The sequence below is a fragment of the Halichoerus grypus genome, chromosome X, assembly GCF_964656455.1.
Source record: "Halichoerus grypus chromosome X, mHalGry1.hap1.1, whole genome shotgun sequence".
Classification (NCBI taxonomy): domain Eukaryota; kingdom Metazoa; phylum Chordata; class Mammalia; order Carnivora; family Phocidae; genus Halichoerus; species Halichoerus grypus.
In genome coordinates, this window is record NC_135727.1 from 75093275 (window position 1) to 75114432 (window position 21158).

Consider the following 21158-nt stretch of genomic DNA (forward strand, 5'->3'; position numbering starts at 1 on the left):
CCAAGATATATTATTTCATTGTTAACCCTTTACTACAGATGAAGAAACTGAGGCAAAGAGAGGTTAAGTAATATACAGCTAGAATGGTGAGCTGGACATGAGAGAACACAAGCAAATATTAAAAGAGATTTAAGAATTGGGATCAAGGGTTAGGGAACACTGAGGTTTAAAAAAATGAAAAGATGATGAGAGGATACAAAATAGAAAGGAATAGAGACTAAGAGATATGTGTGAGTGAAAGAATAGCATGCAAAATAGCATGAGGTCACCAACTATTAATTTCTGATTAAATAGCTTATTTTTTTTCTATTTCCACATCTCTAGAACCCAGTTCCACTTTCAACTCCTATTTAGCAACACAGCATTATCTTCCTCCCAGCAGGCTTTCCAGCCAAAAACCTTGGTAATACCTGTTTGCCATCTGCACCCAAGGCACCAGTCTTGCACACCAACAGGGGGCCCACCAGACCAGAATTTGTATCTCTTATGGGATCTGCAGCAGAGAAGTACATCCAGGTGAGACAGGCAGGATCCTGAGCAGTAGGGCCAGCATGGGAGGGGACTGTCCAACGGTATGTTACTTTCTCAAAGGGCTTGGCCACCAAGCCAGAGTAGGATGAGCCTGCAGGGGGAAAAAATTAGGACTCATTATCACATTAGCTAGAGTGAGAATCATCAGCTCCAAACAGTGGGGTAAATATTATACACTACAAGGCATTTTGGAGCAACAGCAATATGCAATATAGAATATTAAAAAGGATCCTGGATAGGAGTGATGAGACTATAGTTAGTTTCTGGTTCTGACAATAGTTGTTATATAAACTGGGGAAATTTAAACTTCCCAGGTTTCAGTTTTCTAAGCTCAAAGGACCTAAGGATTAAAAGGGTCTTTAAAACTTATTTGGAATACTCCTCACTTGAAAACATATATTCATCTGTTCTTGTATTCTTACCATTGTTTAAAAATCTCCAGAGAAAGGCGATTCACTACCTACCTTCATAGTTTGTTTCATCTTTGAATGGTTCTGATTAACGAACACATTCTCCTTTCTATATGTATGTATATATGAGTGGATGCAAATACGTATCTATGTGTATATATATGAAAAACACAAGCACTAAGGCTGTAATTCCTTAAATGGACACAAGTTATGGTCAAATGATGCATAGAAATTTTATTTAAAAATTTTAAGCCTAGTAGTGCAATTGCTGGGTCATAGGGTCGTTCTATTTTTCACTTTTTGAGGAACCTCCATACTGTTTTCCATAGTGGCTGCACCATTTTGCATTCTCATCAATAGTGCAAGGTTCCCCTTTCTCCACATTGTCACCAACACCTGTTGTTTCTTGTGTTGTTGATTTTTAGCCATTCTGACAGGCATAAGGTGATATCTCATTATAGTTTTGATTTGTGTTTCCCTGATGATCAGTGATGTTGAGCATCTCTTCACGTGTCTACTGGCCATCTGAATGGGTTCTTTGGAAAATTGTCTATTCATGAATACTAATTCAAAGGGATACATCTACACTGATGTTTATAGCAGTATTATTTATAATAGCCAAATTATGGAAATGGCCCGTGTCCATCGACTGATGAATGGATAAGGAAGATGTGGTGCATATACATATATATACACAATGGAATATTACTCAGCCATAAAAAAGAATGAAATCTTGCCATTTGCAATGATGTGGAGTTAGAGAGTATTATGTTAAGTGAAATCTGTCATCCAGAGAAAGACATATACCACATGATTTCACTCATATGTGTAATTTAAGAAACAAAATAATTTAAGAAACAAAATAAATGAGCAAAAGGGGAAGAAAGAGAGAGAGGCAAACCAAGAAACAAACTTTTAACTGTAGAGAACAAACTGATAGTTACAAGAGGAAGTGGGGGATGGGATGGGTGAAATAAGTGATGAGGATTAAGGAGTGCACCTGTCGTGATGAGCACCGGGTGTTGTATGGAATTGTTGAACCACTATACTGCACACCTGAAACTAGTATTACACAGTATGTTAATCAACTGGAATTTAAATAAAAACTTAAAAAATAAAATAACATTTTAAACCTATTTGTAATCAAAGAAGTACAAATGAAAATAGCTACATACTGAACATAATAAAAAATAAATTAAAAAAATGAAAACACAAAAGTACAAACTGTGGTGAATTTGAGATGAAATAAATGTACAAGAGCTCTCTCTGAAAAAAATAGCTATATAACTGTTTTGCCTGTCAGTTTAGCAAAATTTTACATATTATAATAATCCATGCTGTTGAGAAGTGGCTTAAATGGCACCTACACCTCTCACTCAACTATAGAAATGGTAAGTGTAAATGAGAATAGACCTTTAGGAAAAAATGTTGACAAAATGTATCAAAAGCCTGAAGAAGGTTCAGGCCCACAAAAAAGTAAGATATACAATAAATACTGAAAAGAATGTCCAACCTAATACAAATTGAAACAATGGTGATTTTGGTTATTGTGTTGTTTGCCTACAAGATTGACATATGACAAAGATGAAAATGGCTGCCATGTGCTGTTACTGTTGATGCAAGTCGGAGTTTATGGCACTGCAAATTTTTCCAGATAGCAACTTGGATGTAGGTATCAAAAATTTTAATGTGTATACCCTCGGACACAGCAATTCCACATGTTAAAAATATATTCTGAGGAAATATTCATTAAAGGGTGAAAAGAAGCATACACAAGGATATTTGTAGTAAGAACTTATGACAGGTGGTATAATTTAAGATGGTTTTAACATCCTTTCTTATTCATTTATTATTCCCAACTTTTAAAATTTTCAAACGTACAGTAAACTTTAAAGGATAGATAGTACAATAATCATCCTACCAACTGGAGTTGTTAACATTTTTCCATCTTTAATTTATCTACATCTATGTCTATGTATATCTACACACACACACACACACACGAGTTTTTGATTGTTTGCTTTTGCTAAATCATTTGGAAGCATGATGGTATCTTACTTCTAAATACATCAGTAACTTTATCCTATATTGCCACAATAACATTACTACATCTAAGAAAATATCCTAATATCATCTAACATGTAGTCTATATCAGAAATTTTCCCATCATCTCCAGAATGTCTCTTTTTTAAGAAGATTTTACATACTAATTTTGAGAGAGAGAGAGAGAGGAGGGGCAGAGGGTGAGAGAGAGGGACAAGCAGACTTAGCCACTCAGAGGCCCAAAAATGTCTCTTAAGGCTATTTTTTTTAATAACCTGGATCAGACAAGGTTTGCTTTTTGTGTTGTCCCTATTTTTTCCCCTATAGCATTCACTTTTTGAAGAGACTAGACCTTGTAGAATGTTCTTTTGTTCTAGATTTGTCTGTAACGTTGCCCTTAATGCTTTTAGTATTTTTTTTTATATTTTTGACTTGGGATTAGCATGTATTAATATTCTCAGAGAAAACAAGAAATTAATACCCAATAATCAAACTTCTAGGATTGTCTCCTGAGATGGTAATCCAAATAAAATATAAGCATTTATTCATTGCAACACGATTTACAACATTTAAAAATAATGAAAACAAACTAAATGTTCAAACAATAGAAGATAAGATAAATAAATTATGCCAAATCCATGTAATAGAGTATTTTATAATCAGTAGCAAGTTTATAACATTACAATGGCATGGGAAAATTGATATAATGGTAAGTAAAAACAGTATGATACAAACCTGCAAAAACCACATGATCACAAAAATATCAATAGATATGTTTTTATAAGCACAGGAAAATATTAGAAGGTATATCAAAAGAGTAATGGCGACTTATCTATGAATGGCATTTATTTTATAATTTTCCATGTTTTTTCAAAATTCCATAAAACATATATGTTACTTTTATAATCAGATATTTTTATTTTTTTAATTTTGTTTTAATTCCAGTATAGTTAACATACAGTGTCATATTAAATTCAGATGTCCAATATAGTAATTTGACAATTTCATATATCACCTGGTGCTCATCATGACAAGTGGACTCCTTAATTTCCATCACCTATTTCACCCATCCCCCCACCCTCCTCCTCTCTGGTAACCATCATTCTATTCTCAATAGTTAAGAATCCGTTTCATAGTTTCTCTCTCTCTTTTTTCCCTTTGCTTCATTTCCTAAATTACACATGAGTGAAATCATGTGGTATTTGTCTTTCTTTGACTTATTTCACTTAGCATTACACTCTCTAGCTCCGTCCATGTTGGTAGCAAACCACAAGATTTCATTATTTCTCATGGCTGAATAATATTCCATCACAAACATACACACACACACACACACACACACACACACACACTTCTTCTTTATCCATTCATCTATCGATGGGCACTTGGGCTTCTTCCATAATTTGGCTATTGTAAATAATGTTGCTATAAACATAGGGTGTATGTATCCCTTTGAATTAGTGCTTTTGGAATTTTTAGAAGCCTTTATTTATTTATTTATTTATTTATTTATTTATTTTTAAATTTTTATTGTTTCTATTATAATAATAATAAAAGCTTATATTTAAATTCCAGTTAGTTAACATACAATATAATATTAGTTTTAGTTGTACAATTTAAAGATTCAACACTTACATACCATACCCAGGGCTCATCACAACAATTGCACCCCTTAGTCCCCATCGCTTATTTCCCCCATCCTGCCACCCACCTTCCCTCTGGCAACTGTCAATTTGGTCTTTTTCTCTGTGGTCAGGAGCAAGACAGGGATGTTCACTCTTACCACTGTTATTTAGCATAGTACTGGAAATCCTAACCACAGCAATCAGACAGCAAAAAGAAATAAAAAGCATCCAAATCAGCAATGAAGAAGAAAAACCATCATTATATGCAGATGGCATGATACTCTAAATAGTATTTTTGTATTTGGGGGGTACATACCCATTAATGCAATTATTAGATCATAGGGGTAGTTCTACTTCTTTCTTTTTTTTTTTTTTAAGATTTATTTATTTATTTGAGAGAGCGAGAATGAGAGAGAGTACATTAGAGGGGGGAGGGTCAGAGAGAGAAGCAGGCTCCTCGCTGAGCAGGGAGCCCAATGCGGGACTTGATCCCGGGACTCCAGGATCATGACCTGAGCCGAAGGCAGTTGCTTAACCAACTGAGCCACCCAGGCGCCCTCTAACTTTCTTTTTTTAAAGATTTTATTTATTTGACAGAAAGAGACACAGTGAGAGAGGGAACACAAGTAGAGGGAGTGGGAGAGGGAGAAGCAGGCTTCCTGCTGAGCTGGGAGCCTGATGTGGGGCTCGATCCCAGGACCCTGGGATCATGACCTGAGCCGAAGGCAGACACTTAACGACTGAGCCACCCAGGTGCCCCTACTTCTAACTTTTTGAGGAACCTCCATACTGTTTTCCATAGTGCCTGCACCAGTTTGCATTCCCACCAGAGGGATAGAGGTTCCACTTTCTCCACATCCCTGCCAACACTTGTTTCTTCTGTTGTTAATTTTAGCCATTCTGACAGATATGAGGTGATATCTCATTGTAGTTTGATTTGCACTCCCTGATGAAGAGTGATGTTGAGCATCTTTTCATGTGTCTGTTGGCCATCCAGATGTCTTATTTGGAGAAATGTCTGTTCATGTCTTCTGCCCATTTTTTAATTGGATTATTTATTTTTTGGGTGTTGAGTTGTGTAAATTCTTTATATATTTGGGATACTAACCCTAAAGGCCCTATATGAAAAAAACCCATAGTGAACATCATACTCTGGGGAAAAACTGAAAGCTTTACACCTAAGGTCAGAAAGAAGACAAGCATGTCCATTCTCAGTACTTTTATTCAACATAGTACTGAAAGTCCTAGCCACAACAATTAGACTACAAAAAAGAAATAAAAGGCATGCAAATTTGTAAGGAAGAAGTAAAACTTTCACTATTTGCAGATGACATGATACTATATAAAGAAAACTCTAAAGACTACACCAAAAAGTCACTAGAACTGATAAATGAATTCAGTAAAGTCATAGAAATCAATGTAGAAATCTGGTGCATTTCTATACACTAATAATGAAGCAGTAGAAACAGAAATTAAGAAAATAATCCCATTTACAATTGCACCAAAAATAATAAGAACTTAGAAATAAACCTAACCCAAGAGGTGAAAGAACTATACTCTGAAAACTATAAAACACAAATGAAAGAAATTGAAGATGACATAAAGAAATAGAAAGACATTCCATGCTCATGGATTGGAAGAACAAATATCATTAAAATGTCAATCAGGGGTGCTTGGGTGGCTCAGTCAGTGAAGCATCTGACTTTGGCTCAGGTCATGATCTCAGGGTCCTGGGATTGAGCCCCACATAAAGCTCCATGCTCAGTGGGGAGTCTGCTTGTCCCTCTGCCACTCCCCACTCATGCTCTCTCTCTCTCCCCTCAAATAAATAAAATCTTTTAAAAGATTTTAAAAAATAAAATGTCAATCAGAATATATTTAAATATATTTAAAAGAACATGTCTCTTATTGAACTCAGTTCTGCTTCACTATAATATCATGTATTCATTTAACAACATCCATGCAGGACAATCAATTCTGTCTCCTCCCTCATTCCCTCTCCTATTTATTTTTCCTCTAGACCTATCTGCTATTACCTGAAGCTCATATTAGTTGGAAACCCTGCTTGCTCACCATCATTGTACACAGTTCCCTCGTAGTCTTTCTCATAGAAGACTCCATGAGGCTGTATACTGAATGGCTGGGAAGCACGGTTGTAAAAGACCACCTGGATGGTGTCACCCACCTCAGCCCGGATCACTGGCCCTGGAAGATGGGAAGGAGAGACAATGGGAATAAAAAGAGATGACCAGGGGGGATGGAAACAAAATAAGAAGGAGGGAGAGAAAGGGGAAGTGAAAAAGATTTAAAAAATCCTCTATTTGCAATAATAAGAATAATCCCTTCCAAGTTTATTACAACTTACAGTTATAAAAAGCATTTTAAAATCCATTATCTCATTTTGATCTTCAAACATCATATACAGGACAGGGCATATTTTCATTTTACAGATAAGGAAACTACAGCTCAGAGAGGTGGAATTGATCTTCCCAAATTCAAATAACTGATTAGGAACAGAATCAGGACTTAAAGCCAGGGCTTTCTCCCACCCCACTGTCAGGTTCAATCCCATTTCCCCTACGTTTATTGTCCCTCTTCTCATAGCTGCATTTCCTGGTAGGGTCCATCTCAATATCTGATCTTGCCTCAATCCTAAACCAGTTCTGAGCAATAAAATTATCATATCTATGTACAGGTCCTGAACTAGGTAGCTGAGCCATGATTCCTGGAGTTTTCTTTCTTCCACCACCCACCACCTCTGACCTAGCTTGAGTCACCTTTGATATTAACCAGAAATACCAAGACAATACCCTGAGCATTTATGCTGGCTCAAACCCTACTTCAGTGTTTCTGGCTTGTTTTCTACTCAATTTCTACACCTAATGCCACACCTGTGATCCAAGAAGCAAATGAAAATGAAAACAAACCATAGCAAAACATGAGATGCCATGGAAAATGGGCTAAGGGAGAAATTTATAGCTATGAATATTCACATTAAAAAAGATCTCAAATTAACAACCTAACTTTAGGACTTAAGGAATTAGGAAAAGAAATACAAACTAAATCCAAAAATAGAAGAAGGAAGGAAATAATAAAGACTAGAGCAGAGATAAATAAAACATAGAATAGAAAAACAATAAAATCAATGAAACCAAAAGTTGGTTCTCTGAAAAGATCAACAAAATTGATGAACTTTCAGTGAGATGGACTAAGAAAAAAGAGAGAAGACTGAAATTACTAAAATCAGAAATAAAAAAAAATATATATCTAAGGTAGTATTATGAAAAATTGTACACCAACAAATTGGATAACCTAGATGAAATAGACAGAGTCCTAGAATAGAAAACCTACCAAGACTAAAGCATAAAGAAATAGAAAATCTGAATCTTTTTTTTAAAGAAAATCTGAATCTTATTGTAACTAGCAAAGAGATTTTTTTCTTTATTATTATTTTTACTTTATTACAGTGTAGTTAACATACAGTGTTATATTAGTTTCAGGTGTACAATATAGTGATTCAACACTTCCATACAACATCTGAAGCTCATCACAAGGAGCGCCCTCCTTAATCCCCATCACTTATTTCACCCACCCCCCACCAACCCCCCGTCTGGTAACTGTCAGTTTGTTTTCTATAGTTAAGAGTCTTGTCTTGTGGTTTGCCTCTCTCTCTCTATTGTTTACTTTTCCTTTGCTCATTTATTTCTTAAATTCCACATATGAGTGAAACCATATGGTATTTCTCTTTCTTTGACTGACATTTTTCATTTAGCATTATTCACTCTAGCTCTAACCATGTAGCTGCAATGGCAAGATTTCATTCTTTTTTCTGGCTGAATAGTATTCTATTGTATATATTTACCCCACCTCTTCAATTGATGGACACTTGGGCTGCTTCTATATATTTTGCTGCTATAAATTTACAGGTGTATCCTTTTGAATTACTGTTGTATTTTTTTGGTAGATACCCAGTAGTGGGATTACTGGATTGTTGCATAGTTCTATTTATAACTTTTTGAGGAAAATCAAAACTGTCTTTCACAGTGGCTGCACCACTTTGCACATGTCTTTCACATGGTGAGCACTGTGAATTGTGTAAGACTGATGAATCACAGACCTGTATCTCTGAATTTCCTGTATTTCCACCAACAGTGTGAAAAGGGGTCCCTTCTTTCCAAATCCTCACCAACACTTGTTGCTTCTTGTGTTGTTGATTTCAGCCATTCTGACAGGTGTGAGGTGTTACCTCATTGTAGTTTTAATTTCATTTGCCTAATGATGAGTGATATTGAGCATTTTTTCATGTGTCTGTTGGTTATCTGGATTTCTTCTTTGGAGAAATGTCTGTTCATTTCTTCTACCCATTTTTAATTGAATTATTTGTTTTTTGAGTGTTGATTTGTGTAAGTTCTTTATATATTTTGGATACTAACTCTTTATTAGATAAGATATTTGCAAATATCTTCTCCCATTCTGTAGGTTGCCTTTTAGTTTTGTTGACTGTTTGCTTCACTGTGCAGAAGCTTTTTATTTTGATATAGTCCCAATAGTTTATTTTGTTTTTATCTCTCTTGCCTGAGGAGACATAGCTAGAAAGAAGTTGCTACTGGCAATGTCAAAGAGGTTACTTCCTGTGCTCTCCTCTAGGATTTTTATGATTTTAGGTCTCACATTTAAGTCTTTAATCCAGTTTGAGTTTATTTTTGTGTATGGTGTAAGAGAGTGGTCTGGTTCCATTCTTTTGCATGTAGCTGACCAGTTTTGCTAACACCATTTGTTGAAGAGACTATGTTTTTCAATGGGGACAGTCTTTTGAGCAAATGGTGCTGTGAAAACTGGATTCCCACATGCAAAAGAATGAATCAAGACTCCTATTTACAGTTTTTTTTTTAAGATTTTATTTATTTATTTGAGAGAGAGAGAATGAGAGGCAGAGAGCATGAGAGGGAGGAGGGTCAGAGGGAGAAGCAGACTCCCCGCTGAGCAGGGAGCCCGATGCGGGACTCGATCCAGGGACTCCAGGATCATGACCTGAGCCGAAGGCAGTCGCCTAACCAACTGAGCCACCCAGGCGCCCTCAGGACTCCTATTTAATACCATACACAAAAATTAACTCAAAATACATTAAAGACCTGGAGAGAGGAGGAGTTAAGATGGCAGAGGAGTAGGAGACCTTAAGTTTGTCTGGTCCCTGGAATTCAGCTAGATAGTTATCAAATCATTCTGAACACCTGCAAAATCAATCAGAGATCTGAGAAAAGAAATGCTGCAATTCTACTAATAGAAAAGCAACCACTTTTGGGAAAGTAAGAAGTGTGGAGACATGAATCTGGAGCAATATATTGAAGGAGATGGCAGCAGGGAGGGAGCCAGCTTAAAGAGGCTAAACCAAAGTATTATAAGCAGCAGAGGACAAAATTGGAACTTTAAAAGTCTACTCTAGTGGGGGACAACTCTGGATTAAAGGTGCTCAAGTGGCAAAGTGGGGTGGAATCCTAGGTGGGACAGTGTGGTCTCTGGATCCCCAGGGTCACAAGAAGAATGGGGGTGCTTGAGTGCAGCAGAATTCCCAGGCATCAGAGTGGGGAAGCTGGCTGAAAACAACAAGTGTTGGCACCAGCTTTTTGCTCAGTGTTGCCATAAACTGTGAACTGCCACATGGGGCCACAACTCCTCTCCTGGCAGGGGCCCAGGAAAAGGCAGAAGTGAGGTGAGACTCCCTCCCTCCCCTGGGAGGAACAGCGTGGATCTGCACAGCAAGAGTCCATAAAATTTGGATACTTGAAACTTAGTTGCATGCCTCAGATGAAAACACTCAGTCATAGGCTGGGTGAACACAGAGTTCAGATGGAAACCAGGGAGACAAGATGATTGCATCTTTGTGAGTGCTCACTGAAGAGTGGAAGGGCACAGACTTTCAGCTCTGGGGCTAAAGAGTGGGGTGCCAGCATTTTCATCCTGCCCATCTGTACTGAAAGCCTTCAGGGAGCAAAACAGCACCACATAGTAGAATCCAGTGCCTCTTACACTGAGCCCAGCCCCCTGGCAAAGGAAGCACATTTCCACAACTACAAGGGCACCTGAGAATCAGCTCAACAGGCACTTTTCCCCAGAAGACCAGCAGGAACAACTAGCTAGAACCAAGTTTACAGATCATAGAGAACTAAGAACTTCAGCTCTCGGGGAAAACAGTATAAAACATTCATGTTTTTTAAAAAAATTCTTTAGTCTTAATCTCAGGAAACAAACTGAGGGTTGCTGGAGTGGTGGGGGGTGGGAGGGATGGGGTGGCTGGGTGATAGACATTGGGGAGGGTATGTGCTATGGTGAGCACTGTGAATTGTGTAAGACTGATGAATCACAGACCTGTATCTCTGAAACAAATAATACACTATATGTTAAAAAAAAAAAAAAAAAGAAGATAGTAGGAAGGGAGAAATGAAGGGGGAAAATTGGTGAGGGAGACAAACCATGAGAGACTATGGACTCTGAGAAACAAACTGAGGGTTCTGGAGGGGAAGGGGATGGGAGGATGTGTTGGCTTGGTGATGGGTGTCAAGGAGGGCACGTACTGAATGGAGCACTGGGTGTTATGCGTAGGCAATAAATCATGGAACACTGCATCAAAAACTGATGATGTAATGTATGGTGATTAACATAATATAATAAAGAAAAAAATTCTTTAGTCTTTCAGTTTTATTTTTGAACTATTATTTTTTCAATTCTTTTTTCTTATTTTTTACTATATATGCATATATATGTATATATATATATATGTATGTATATATATATACACACATATATATATATATATATGATTTTTGGTTTTTGTTCATTGTATTTTATTTTATTTTATTTTTGTATATATATGTTTTTCTTTCTTTCCTATTTTGGGATCTAGTTTCTCTTATCAAGCAGATCAAAATACACCCAAGATCTAGTTTTTTGTTTTGTTCTATTTTGTTTCTTGTTTTATTTTATCTTACTTTGGTTTGGTTTTGTTTTCTCCTTTTTTTTTTTTTTTTAAATCTCAGTTGTTGTTGCTACTGCTGTCTTTTCTCTCTCTCTTCTATTCTTTTCTGGACATAATGATGAGATGAAGAAATTCACCCCAAAAGGAAGAACAAGAGGTAGTACTCACTAAAGGGACTTAATCAATACAGATATAAGTACTATGTCTGAACTAGAATTTAAAACAATGATTATAGGGGTGCCTTGGTGGTTCAGTTGGTTAAGCATCTGCCTTTGGCTCAGGCCATGATCTCAGGGTCCTGGGATTGAGCCCCACGTCGGGCTAACTGCTCAGTGGAGAGTCTGCTTCTCCCTCTCCCTCTGTCCCTTCCAACTCTGCTCGTGCTCTCTCTCTCTCTCTCAAATAAATAAATAAAATCTATTAAAAACAAATGATTAAAAATACACTAGCTGGGCTTTAAAAAAAGCATAGAAGACACTTGAGAATGCCTTATTGCAGAAATAAAAGAATTAAATCTAATCAGGCTTATTAAAATGCTATAAAATTAAAAATGCTATTACTGAGATGCAATCACAAATGGAGGCGCTAACAGAAAGGAAGAACAAGGCAGATGATATAGACAGTGATATAGAAAATAAAATGATGGAAAATTTAAAAATGCTGAAAAGAAGAGAAAAAGACAACTGCTGGATCACAAAGGAAGCCTGCAAGAACTCAGTGATTCCATAAAGTGAAATAATATCCAGTTAATAGGGGTCCCAGAAGATGAAGAGAGAGAGGGAGCAGAAGGTTTGCTTGGACAAATTATAGCTGAGAACTTCCCTAATCTGTGGAAGGAAACAGGAATTCAAGCCCAGGATGCAAAGAGAACCCCCCTCAAAATCAAGAAAAATAAGTCAACACCTCGATATATAATAGTGAAGCTTGCAAACATCAGAGATAAAGAGAAAATCCGGAAAGAAGCTCAGGACAAGAGATACTTAATCTACAAAGGTAGACACATAAGGCTGGCAGCAAACGAGTCCAGAGAGACCTGCCAGGCCAGAAAGACCAGCATGATATATTCAACATACTAAATGGGAAAAAAAATGCAGCCAATAACACTTTATCCAGAAAGGCTGTCATTCAGAATAGAAGGAGAGATAGAGTTTCCAGGGGGGTGGGAACTGAAGAAATCTGTGAACACTAAACCTGCCCTGGAAGAAATATTAAATGGGATCTTTTGAGCAAAGAGAGAGCACAAAAGTAACAAAGACCAGAAAGGAACAGAGACAATCTACAGAAACATCAACTTTATAGGTAATACAAGAGCACTACATTCATATTTTTCAATAATTACTCTGAATATAAATGGACTGAATGCTACAATCAAATACATAGAGTGGGGCACCTGGGTGGCTCAATTGGTGAAGCATCTGCCTTCAGCTCAGGTCATGATCTCAGGGTCTTGGGATTGAGCACCATGTCAGACTCCCTGCTCAGTGGGGAGTCTGCTTCTCTCTCTCCCTCTCCCTCTGCCCCTACCCCTGCTCATGCACATTTTCTCTCTCTTTCTCTCTCTCAAATAAATAAATAAATAATCTTTAAAAAAAGACATGGGGTATCAGACTGGATTAAAAAAAGAAGAACCATCAATATACTGGCTACAAGAGACTCATTTTAGACCCAAAGACATCTCCAGATTGAAAGTGAGGGGGTGGAGAAACACTTATCATGCTAATAGACATCAAAAGAAATCTGGAGTAGCAATCCCTATATCAGACAAACTAGATTTTAAACCAAAGACTGTAATAAGAGATGAAGGAAGACACTATATCATAATAAAAGGGTCTACTCAACAAGAAGATCTAACAATTATAAATATTGATACCCCCAAATTGGGAACACCCAAATACATAAAACAATAAGAAACATAAAGGAACTCATTGATTATAATACAATAATAGTAGGGGACTTGAATACCCCACTTACATCAATGGATAGATCATCTAAGCAGAAAATCAACAAGGAAACAAGGGCTTTGAATGACACACTGGACCAGATGGACTTAACAAATATATTCAGAGCATTTCATCCTAAAGCAGCAGAATACACATTATCTCGAGTGCACATGGAAAATTCTCCAGAAAACATCATATACTGGGTCAGAAATCAGGTCTCAATCAGTACAAAAAGATTGAGATTCTACTGTACATACTTTCAGACCACAATGCTTTAAAACTTGAAGTTAGCCACAAGAAAAAATTTGGAAGGAACCCAAATACATGGAGGTTAAAGAGCATCCTACTAAAGAATGAATGGGTCAACAAGAAAATTAAAGAAGAATTAAAAAAATACATGGAAGCAAATGAAAATGAAAACGCGATAGTTCAGAACCGTTGGGATGCAGCAAAGGCATGGTAATGGCACAAAAACAGACACATAGATCAAGGGAACAGAATGGAGAACCCAGAAAAGGACCCTCAGCTCTATGGTCAACTAATATTTGACAAAGTAGGAAAGAATATGCAATGGAAAAAGACAGTCTCCTCAACAAATGGTGTTGGGAAAATTGGACAGCCATATGCAGAAGAACGAAACTGGGCCACTTTCTTACACCATACACAAAAATAAACTCAAAATGGATGAAAAATCAAAATGTGAGCTAGGAATCCATCAAAATTCTAGAGGAGAACACAGGCAGCACCCTCTTTGACTTCAATCACAGCAACTTCTTTCAAAACAGGTTTCCAAAGACAAGAGAAACAAAACCAAAAATGAACTATTGTACTTCATCAAGATAAAACCTTCCTCATGGCAAAGGAAACAGTCAACAAAACTAAAAGGCAACTTACAGAATGGGAGAAGATATTTGCAAATGACATAACAGGTAAAAGGCTGGTATCCAAGATATATAAAGAGCTTCTCAAACTCAACCCCCAAAAAACAAAAAATCCAGTCACAAAATGGGCAGAAGACATGAACAGACACTTCTCCAAAGAAGACATACAAATGGCCAACAGACACATGAAAAAATGCTCATCACTTGTCATCAGGGAAATACAAATCAAATCCATAATGAGATACCACCTTACACCAGTTAGAATGGCAAAAATTAACAAAACAGGAAACAATAAATGTTGGTGAGGATGTGGAGAAAGGGGAACCCTCTTACACTGTTGGTGGGAATGCAAGCTGGTATAGCCACTCTGGAAAACAGTATGGAGGTTCCTCAAGAAGTTAAAAATAGAGCTACCCTGCAACCCAGCAATTGCACTACTAGGTATTTATCCAAAAGATACAGACATAGTGATTCGAAGGAGTGCATGAACCCTAATGTTTAGAGCAGCAATGTCCACAATAGCCAAAATATGTAAAGAGCCCAGGTGTTCATCAACAGATGAATGGAGAAAGAAGAAGCAGTATATATGTAATGAAATATTAATCAGCTATCAGAAAGAATGAAATCTTGCCATTTGCAACGATGTGGGTGGGACTAGAGGGTATTATGCTAAGCGAAATAATTCAGTTAGAGAAAGACAAATACCATATGGTTTCAGTTATATGTGGAATTTAAGAAACAAAACAGATGAACATAGTGGAAAGGAAGGAACTTAAAGTAAGACAAGAATAGAGAGGGAGGCAAACCATAAGAGACTCAACTTTAGGAAAGAAACAGGTTTGCTGGAAGGGAAGTGGGTGGGGGATTGGGATGATTGGGTGATGGGCATTAGGGCAGGCACTTGAAGTAATGAACACTTGATGTTGTATGCAATTGATGAATCACTAAATTCTACCTCTGAAACTAATAATATGGTATATATGTTAATTAAACTGAATTTAAATAAAAAAATTTAAAAATAGATTAAAAACCTAAATTTAAGACCTAAAGCTATACAACTCTGATAAGAACACATATGGCATAATCTTCCCAACATTTTCTTTGGCAGTGATTTCTTGGATATGACACCAGATACACAGGTAATAAGAGAAAAATATAGACATAATGGACTTCATTATTTTCTAATTGTGCATCAAAATACACCATAAAGTTAAAAGGCCACCCACAGAATGGGAGAAAATATTTGCAGTTCATAAGTCTGATAAGGGATTAATATCCTGAATATATAGAGAACTCCTAAAACTTAACAAAAATTATACAACTCAATTAAAGATGGGCAAATTACTTAAATAAACATTTCTCCAAAGAATACACAAATGACCAACTGGTACATGGAAGAATGTCCAACATCAGTAATTATTAAAGAAATGAAAATCAAAAATACAATGAGATACCTTTTCACACCTATTAGGATGGCTACTATCAAACAAAACAAAACAGAAAACAAGCATTGGCAAGGATGTGGAGAAATTGTCACCCTTCTGCACTGTTGGTGGAAATATAAAATGGTACAGGCACCATGAAAAACAGTATGGTGGTTCCTTAAAAATTTAAAATAGAATTACCACATGACCCAGAATTTCCACTTCTGTGCATATACTGAAAAGTAACCAAAGCATGTGTCAAAGACATATTGTACACCCATGTTCATAGAAGCATTATTCCCCATAGCTAAAATGTGGAAGCAACCCAAGTGTCCACTAGTGGATGAGTGGATAAGCAAAATATTATATACATACAATGGAATATTATTCATCCATGAAAAATATGAAATCTTGTGATTTGTACCAACATGGATGGAGCTAGAGAGTATAATGCAAAATAAAATAAGTCAATAAGAGAAAGACAAATACCATATGATTTCCCTCATACGTGGAATTTAAGAAACAAAACAAAGGAACAAAGGAAAGAGAGAGAGAGAGATAAACTAAGAAACAGACTCTTAACAATAGAGGAAAAGCTGATCGTTACCAGAGCAAAGGGGATGGGTGGTTGGGGTAAATAAGTGATAGGGATTGAGGAGGGCACTTGTCTTGATGAGCACCAGGTGATGTATGGAATTGTTGAATCACTATTGTACACCTGAAACTAATATAACACTGTATGTTATCTATATTTGAATTAAAATTTAAAAGCTTAATAAAAGATAAAGAAGGGCATGGGAATGATAGATGTCAAGGAAAAAAAAGGAAATTCTGTATACACTGCAATATGGATGAAACTTGAAGACATTATGCTAAGTGAAATCAGCTGGTCACAGAAAGACAAATATTGTATGATTCCTCTTATATAAGGTACTTAGAGTAGTCAAGATCATAGAGACAGAAAGTTGAATGGTTGTTGCCAGGGGTGAGGGGGAGGGAAGAATGAGAAGTTATTGTTTAATGGGTATAGAGTTTCAGTTTTGTAAGATGGAAAGAGTTATGAAGATGGATGGTGGTGATAGTTACACAACATTATGAATGTATTTAATACCACTGGAGTGTACACTTAAAATGGTTAAGATGGTAAATTTTATGTTATGTGTATTTTACCCCAATATTTTAAAATATTGAAGAATAAAAAAGACTGAAACTCATACTGAACACCAGCTAATGATAGCTTTAATACTCACTGTCCACTGTCTTTCCCAAAGTGATTTTCTGCTCTTTATATCTTCCTGTCTAGCAGATGTAAGGTCTATTGTCCATGTTCAGATCTCCTAGAATCAACTGTGACACACTTATCCCCAGAACATGGTCAATTATATTACTTTCATTACCAAAATTTTCTTCCATCTAATCTATTTTACTTCCTGGCTCTACCAAGTGCCTAAACCACACCGAACTTTGCTATGTCATTTCAATACTGTGCTTTACCCAAATCTGTGCTGCTGGATACCTTATCCAAGACCAGGCTTTAAGCCTTGTACTGCATCCCTCACCATAGCAAGCATGTCTGCCTGTGATGTCAATCTGTTCCTGGCCTCATATTGCCAAGAACCTGGACAGTCTTACTGCATTAAATAGCTCTTCAGAAATACACTTAGAGAAACACTTCTAAAAGTGTGATCTGTATAACAGTGCTACCAAAAGATGTTTACTAATAAAAGGTTCAGTAATTAAGTATGATAAATTTTACATACTCTATTCCCATCTTGGATATTTTTTGATGAACAAAAATAAATAAAAGGCTCTGAGAAGCCCTGCAACAAAGAATACTATTTGACCATGTTTAACCTAGTGTTTGGCAAACACATTCAGACTCATAGCATTTTTTTTCACCAAACATTTATTCCTTGGAACTCAGTTTGAGAGATGCTTGTTTCGAGTGTACCTCTGAGGTACCCCCAGGCTCAGTTTCTAAGTCCTCCCCAGTTCTCAAGTTCCAGTCAATGAATTTCATAAGTTAAGTATTTCTCACCCAGAATTCCAAGATGCTTATTTTCCTCCAGCTGCACCTTTTCCTGGAACGTCTCATCTTGGAAAGCTTCATATCGGACTTTCCAATAAGTGCCCCCAATCCGACTGGAACTCTTCTGGAAGAATTTATCTGAGCCACTGGCATATAAAAAAGGCAAATGTCACCTGACTTATGTATCAAATAGATCCCCATCTCACCCTTGGTCTCATCAAGTTATGGATACTTATGTTTAGGAAGAGCCTCAGAGATCATCCAAGTTAAGTTCCACCCAATGAATGTATCTCCTTTGATGACACCACTAATAAGTAATATACGGCTTCTGCCCGCTTGAGTCTTTCAAAAGTCAAGGGACTTATTTTCAGAGATAGCAATCCCTCTTACTGTTGGATAGTTTTAATGGTTGGAATTTTTTTTTTTATAGTAGGCTAAAATCTTCTCTTGTAAGTTTCAGACAATGGGACCAGTTCTGCCCTCTGAAGTTAAATAGCCTTACATCTGTCCTAATCATCCTCAGATACTCAAGATCCTTTCTCACCTTAATAAAAAATATTCTTCATTTTGGGGCACCTGGGTGGCTCAGTCAGTTAAGCAACTGACTTCAGCTCAGGTCATGATCTCAGGGTCCTGGGATTGAGTCCCATGTCAGGCTCTGCACTCAGCAGGGAGTCTGCTTCTCCCTCTCCCTCTGTCCCTCCTCCTGCTTGTGCTCTCTTTCTCTCTCTTTCTCTCTCTCAAATACATAAATAAAATCTTTAATTTTTTAGAATTGTTTTATTTTTTATTTTTTATTTTTTTATTATGTTATGTTAGTCACCATACAGTACATTGTTAGTTTTTGATGGAGTGTTCCATGATTCATTGTTTGCATATAACACCCAGTGCTCCATGCAATACTTGCCCTCTGTAATATCCATCACTGTGCTAACCATCCCCCCACCCCCCTCATGAAGGACATTAGGAGAAGGAAAGGAAAAATGAAGGCGGGGCGATCAAGAGGGGGAGATGAACCATGAGAGACTATGGACTACGGGAAATAAAATCTTTTAAAAAATATCATTCCAAAATGAAAGTCCACTAATTTAGCAAGCACAGTTGGGAGATTCTAGAAGCTATGCTGAGACACAAGTTCCTATTTTCTTATGGTTTCTTTAGATTCATTCCATTATTTCTTACTGGAAGAATAAATATGATGGGTGCCCTAGAATATTCCTCCCAAAACTCTCCTAGTCATTTACTAAGTACCTCTTCTGTAAAAGACCTGGAATCACTTGATAGCCCAGTGAGTCAATATGACTTAAGGCCTAGCATCTGAATAGAGAACTAAACTTCTGCCCTATTTTGCCTACATCTGAGTAGTGGATGAGGCAGGAGAATTTGGATAAATCCATCCAAAGGATGAGAATGGAATGGCTACAAGGTAGGTTGTTCCTGCTCTTCCTATATTTCTCCAAGTGCCTCCTTCAGATTATAGAAAAGAGAGGAAGGGACAATGAGGTAAACAAGAGAAAAATAAAGGAGAGTTGGATAAGTGCCATTTTAACTGTTCTGGTTTTTTGGGAGGTCTTATTTTCTTAATGCAGCCTGGGATCATAACAGAAGCAATCTCAAACTCAGCTTGAACCCTTTGCTGAGGATGTGACATAACCCTACAAAAAGTTTTATAGCTTCCCAAGAGCACGTTCTCCAGGGGACCACAAGAATTTGGCTAACCATTGTCATGTAATTCCAGCCAGACAATGATTGTAACCCCCAAGTGAAGTGAGAGATTTCTGAGAGGGAGTAATAGGAGTTGGGCTGGGCCCAGAAGCTGGGGGAGGAAACTCATTGCCTCTTACCTGCCTGGTTCCCTCAAATTCTTCCCAGTACTCCCATCATGCCCCATCGGGCCGTAGTCCCATCGAATCTCATGCGCCTCAATGAAGTACTGCCGAACTTTGCCTGTGAGTTGGTTCATAGGAGGGGTCATGGAGCAAGACTTGACCTTGTAGAGTGCTTGCATGCCATCTGGAGGAAGAACATCATGGCTGGCTCCATTCCACCCAACAGGTCTTGTAGCCAGATGACCCACCTTTCTCCTTCTAATGTTTTTCCCTCCCACCTTTCATTAGACCACTTTCTCTCACTCCTCAAGAACCTGGCTGGGAGAAAGGGAGCCTATGTGGGAATTCAAGTACCTTCACCTGCTAACCACAACTGACTCATTTACCAGATCCTCATTCCTGCTTCTGCAAAAGGCTTACATTGTAGCAACATCACAGAATTTGAAGTCAGAATACTTGAGTTCCATTCTAATTCTTATCAATCTCTGTAGGACTTTTGGCCAGTCACTTCCTAGATTTGAACTTTAACCCCTGTTTTGTAAATGAGGAGAATAGGGATGTCTATCACACTGGGCTGGTGGAAGCATCACATTTTAAAAAGAGGGAGTAAGAAAAAAAAGGGAGTAAGTTACATGTAAAGTAGGAAGCTCCCAAAATAATGGAACATCTTCTATACATGGAGATGAAGCTTCAGACTTGGGAATACCAGGAAAATTTGAATTCTAAATATTATCTCCAAATGTAGAAAAATTTACATTGAGGCATAGTGATAATGGATGATACTGCCTTATATTTGCTTGGCAACTTACAGAGGTCATTCAAGTATACTATCACATTTGAGTCTCACATCATCCCAAGGAAATTTGAAATTTGTAAATTTGAAATTGGAGGTAAGAAAAAGGAGAAAATAATATTAATTTTTGTTGAATATGTATTACATGCCAAGCCTTGTGCCAGGTGCTTTACATGTGTTACATCCTTCAGTCCTCATAACCATCATGTGAAACAGACTTTTAATGTCCCTTTTTGCAGATGAAGAAAACTAAGGATCAGAGAGGTTAAGTAACTTGCCCAAGATTAAGTGGCTAGTCAGTCGTGAAGCTGAGACTTAATCTCCTTTTAACTGAAAATTTAAATGCTCATTCTCTTCTTTCAGAGAAGTTATATGAATTACCAAAGTTAATTAAACAATTGGTAGAACCAAGATTTGAATTCAGGCTTATCTGGCTTCACTATTGCGCTGCATCCCTAACCTCCATTCATATTCATTCATACTCTCTTACCCAGGTACCTTTGGGGCCAAGGGCGGGCCCTGGATGATGGAGCATGAGTAAGTGGCCTCTGTTCATCAAACCTACCACCAAAGACTCATTATCCTACCAGTCTATAACTCCTCACCTACTCAAATCTACTTTCACATACTCATATTACTCTCCTAACACCTACCTAATTTATCATATATCAAATAATTCT

The 21158-nt window shown here is 37.2% G+C and overlaps 1 protein-coding gene across 1 annotated transcript in view; it reads right to left on the bottom strand.

Moving 5' to 3' along the window:
• Positions 1–21158, bottom strand: part of HEPH (hephaestin) — an 86290-nt gene that overhangs the window by 51908 nt on the left and 13224 nt on the right. Inside the window, exons 7-10 of the mRNA XM_078063955.1 lie at positions 19701–19869; positions 17866–18002; positions 6683–6814; positions 411–622 (exon numbers count right to left, since the gene is read on the bottom strand). Coding sequence (XP_077920081.1) covers positions 411–622; positions 6683–6814; positions 17866–18002; positions 19701–19869 — 650 coding nt within the window. The remainder of the gene's footprint in view (positions 1–410; positions 623–6682; positions 6815–17865; positions 18003–19700; positions 19870–21158) is intronic.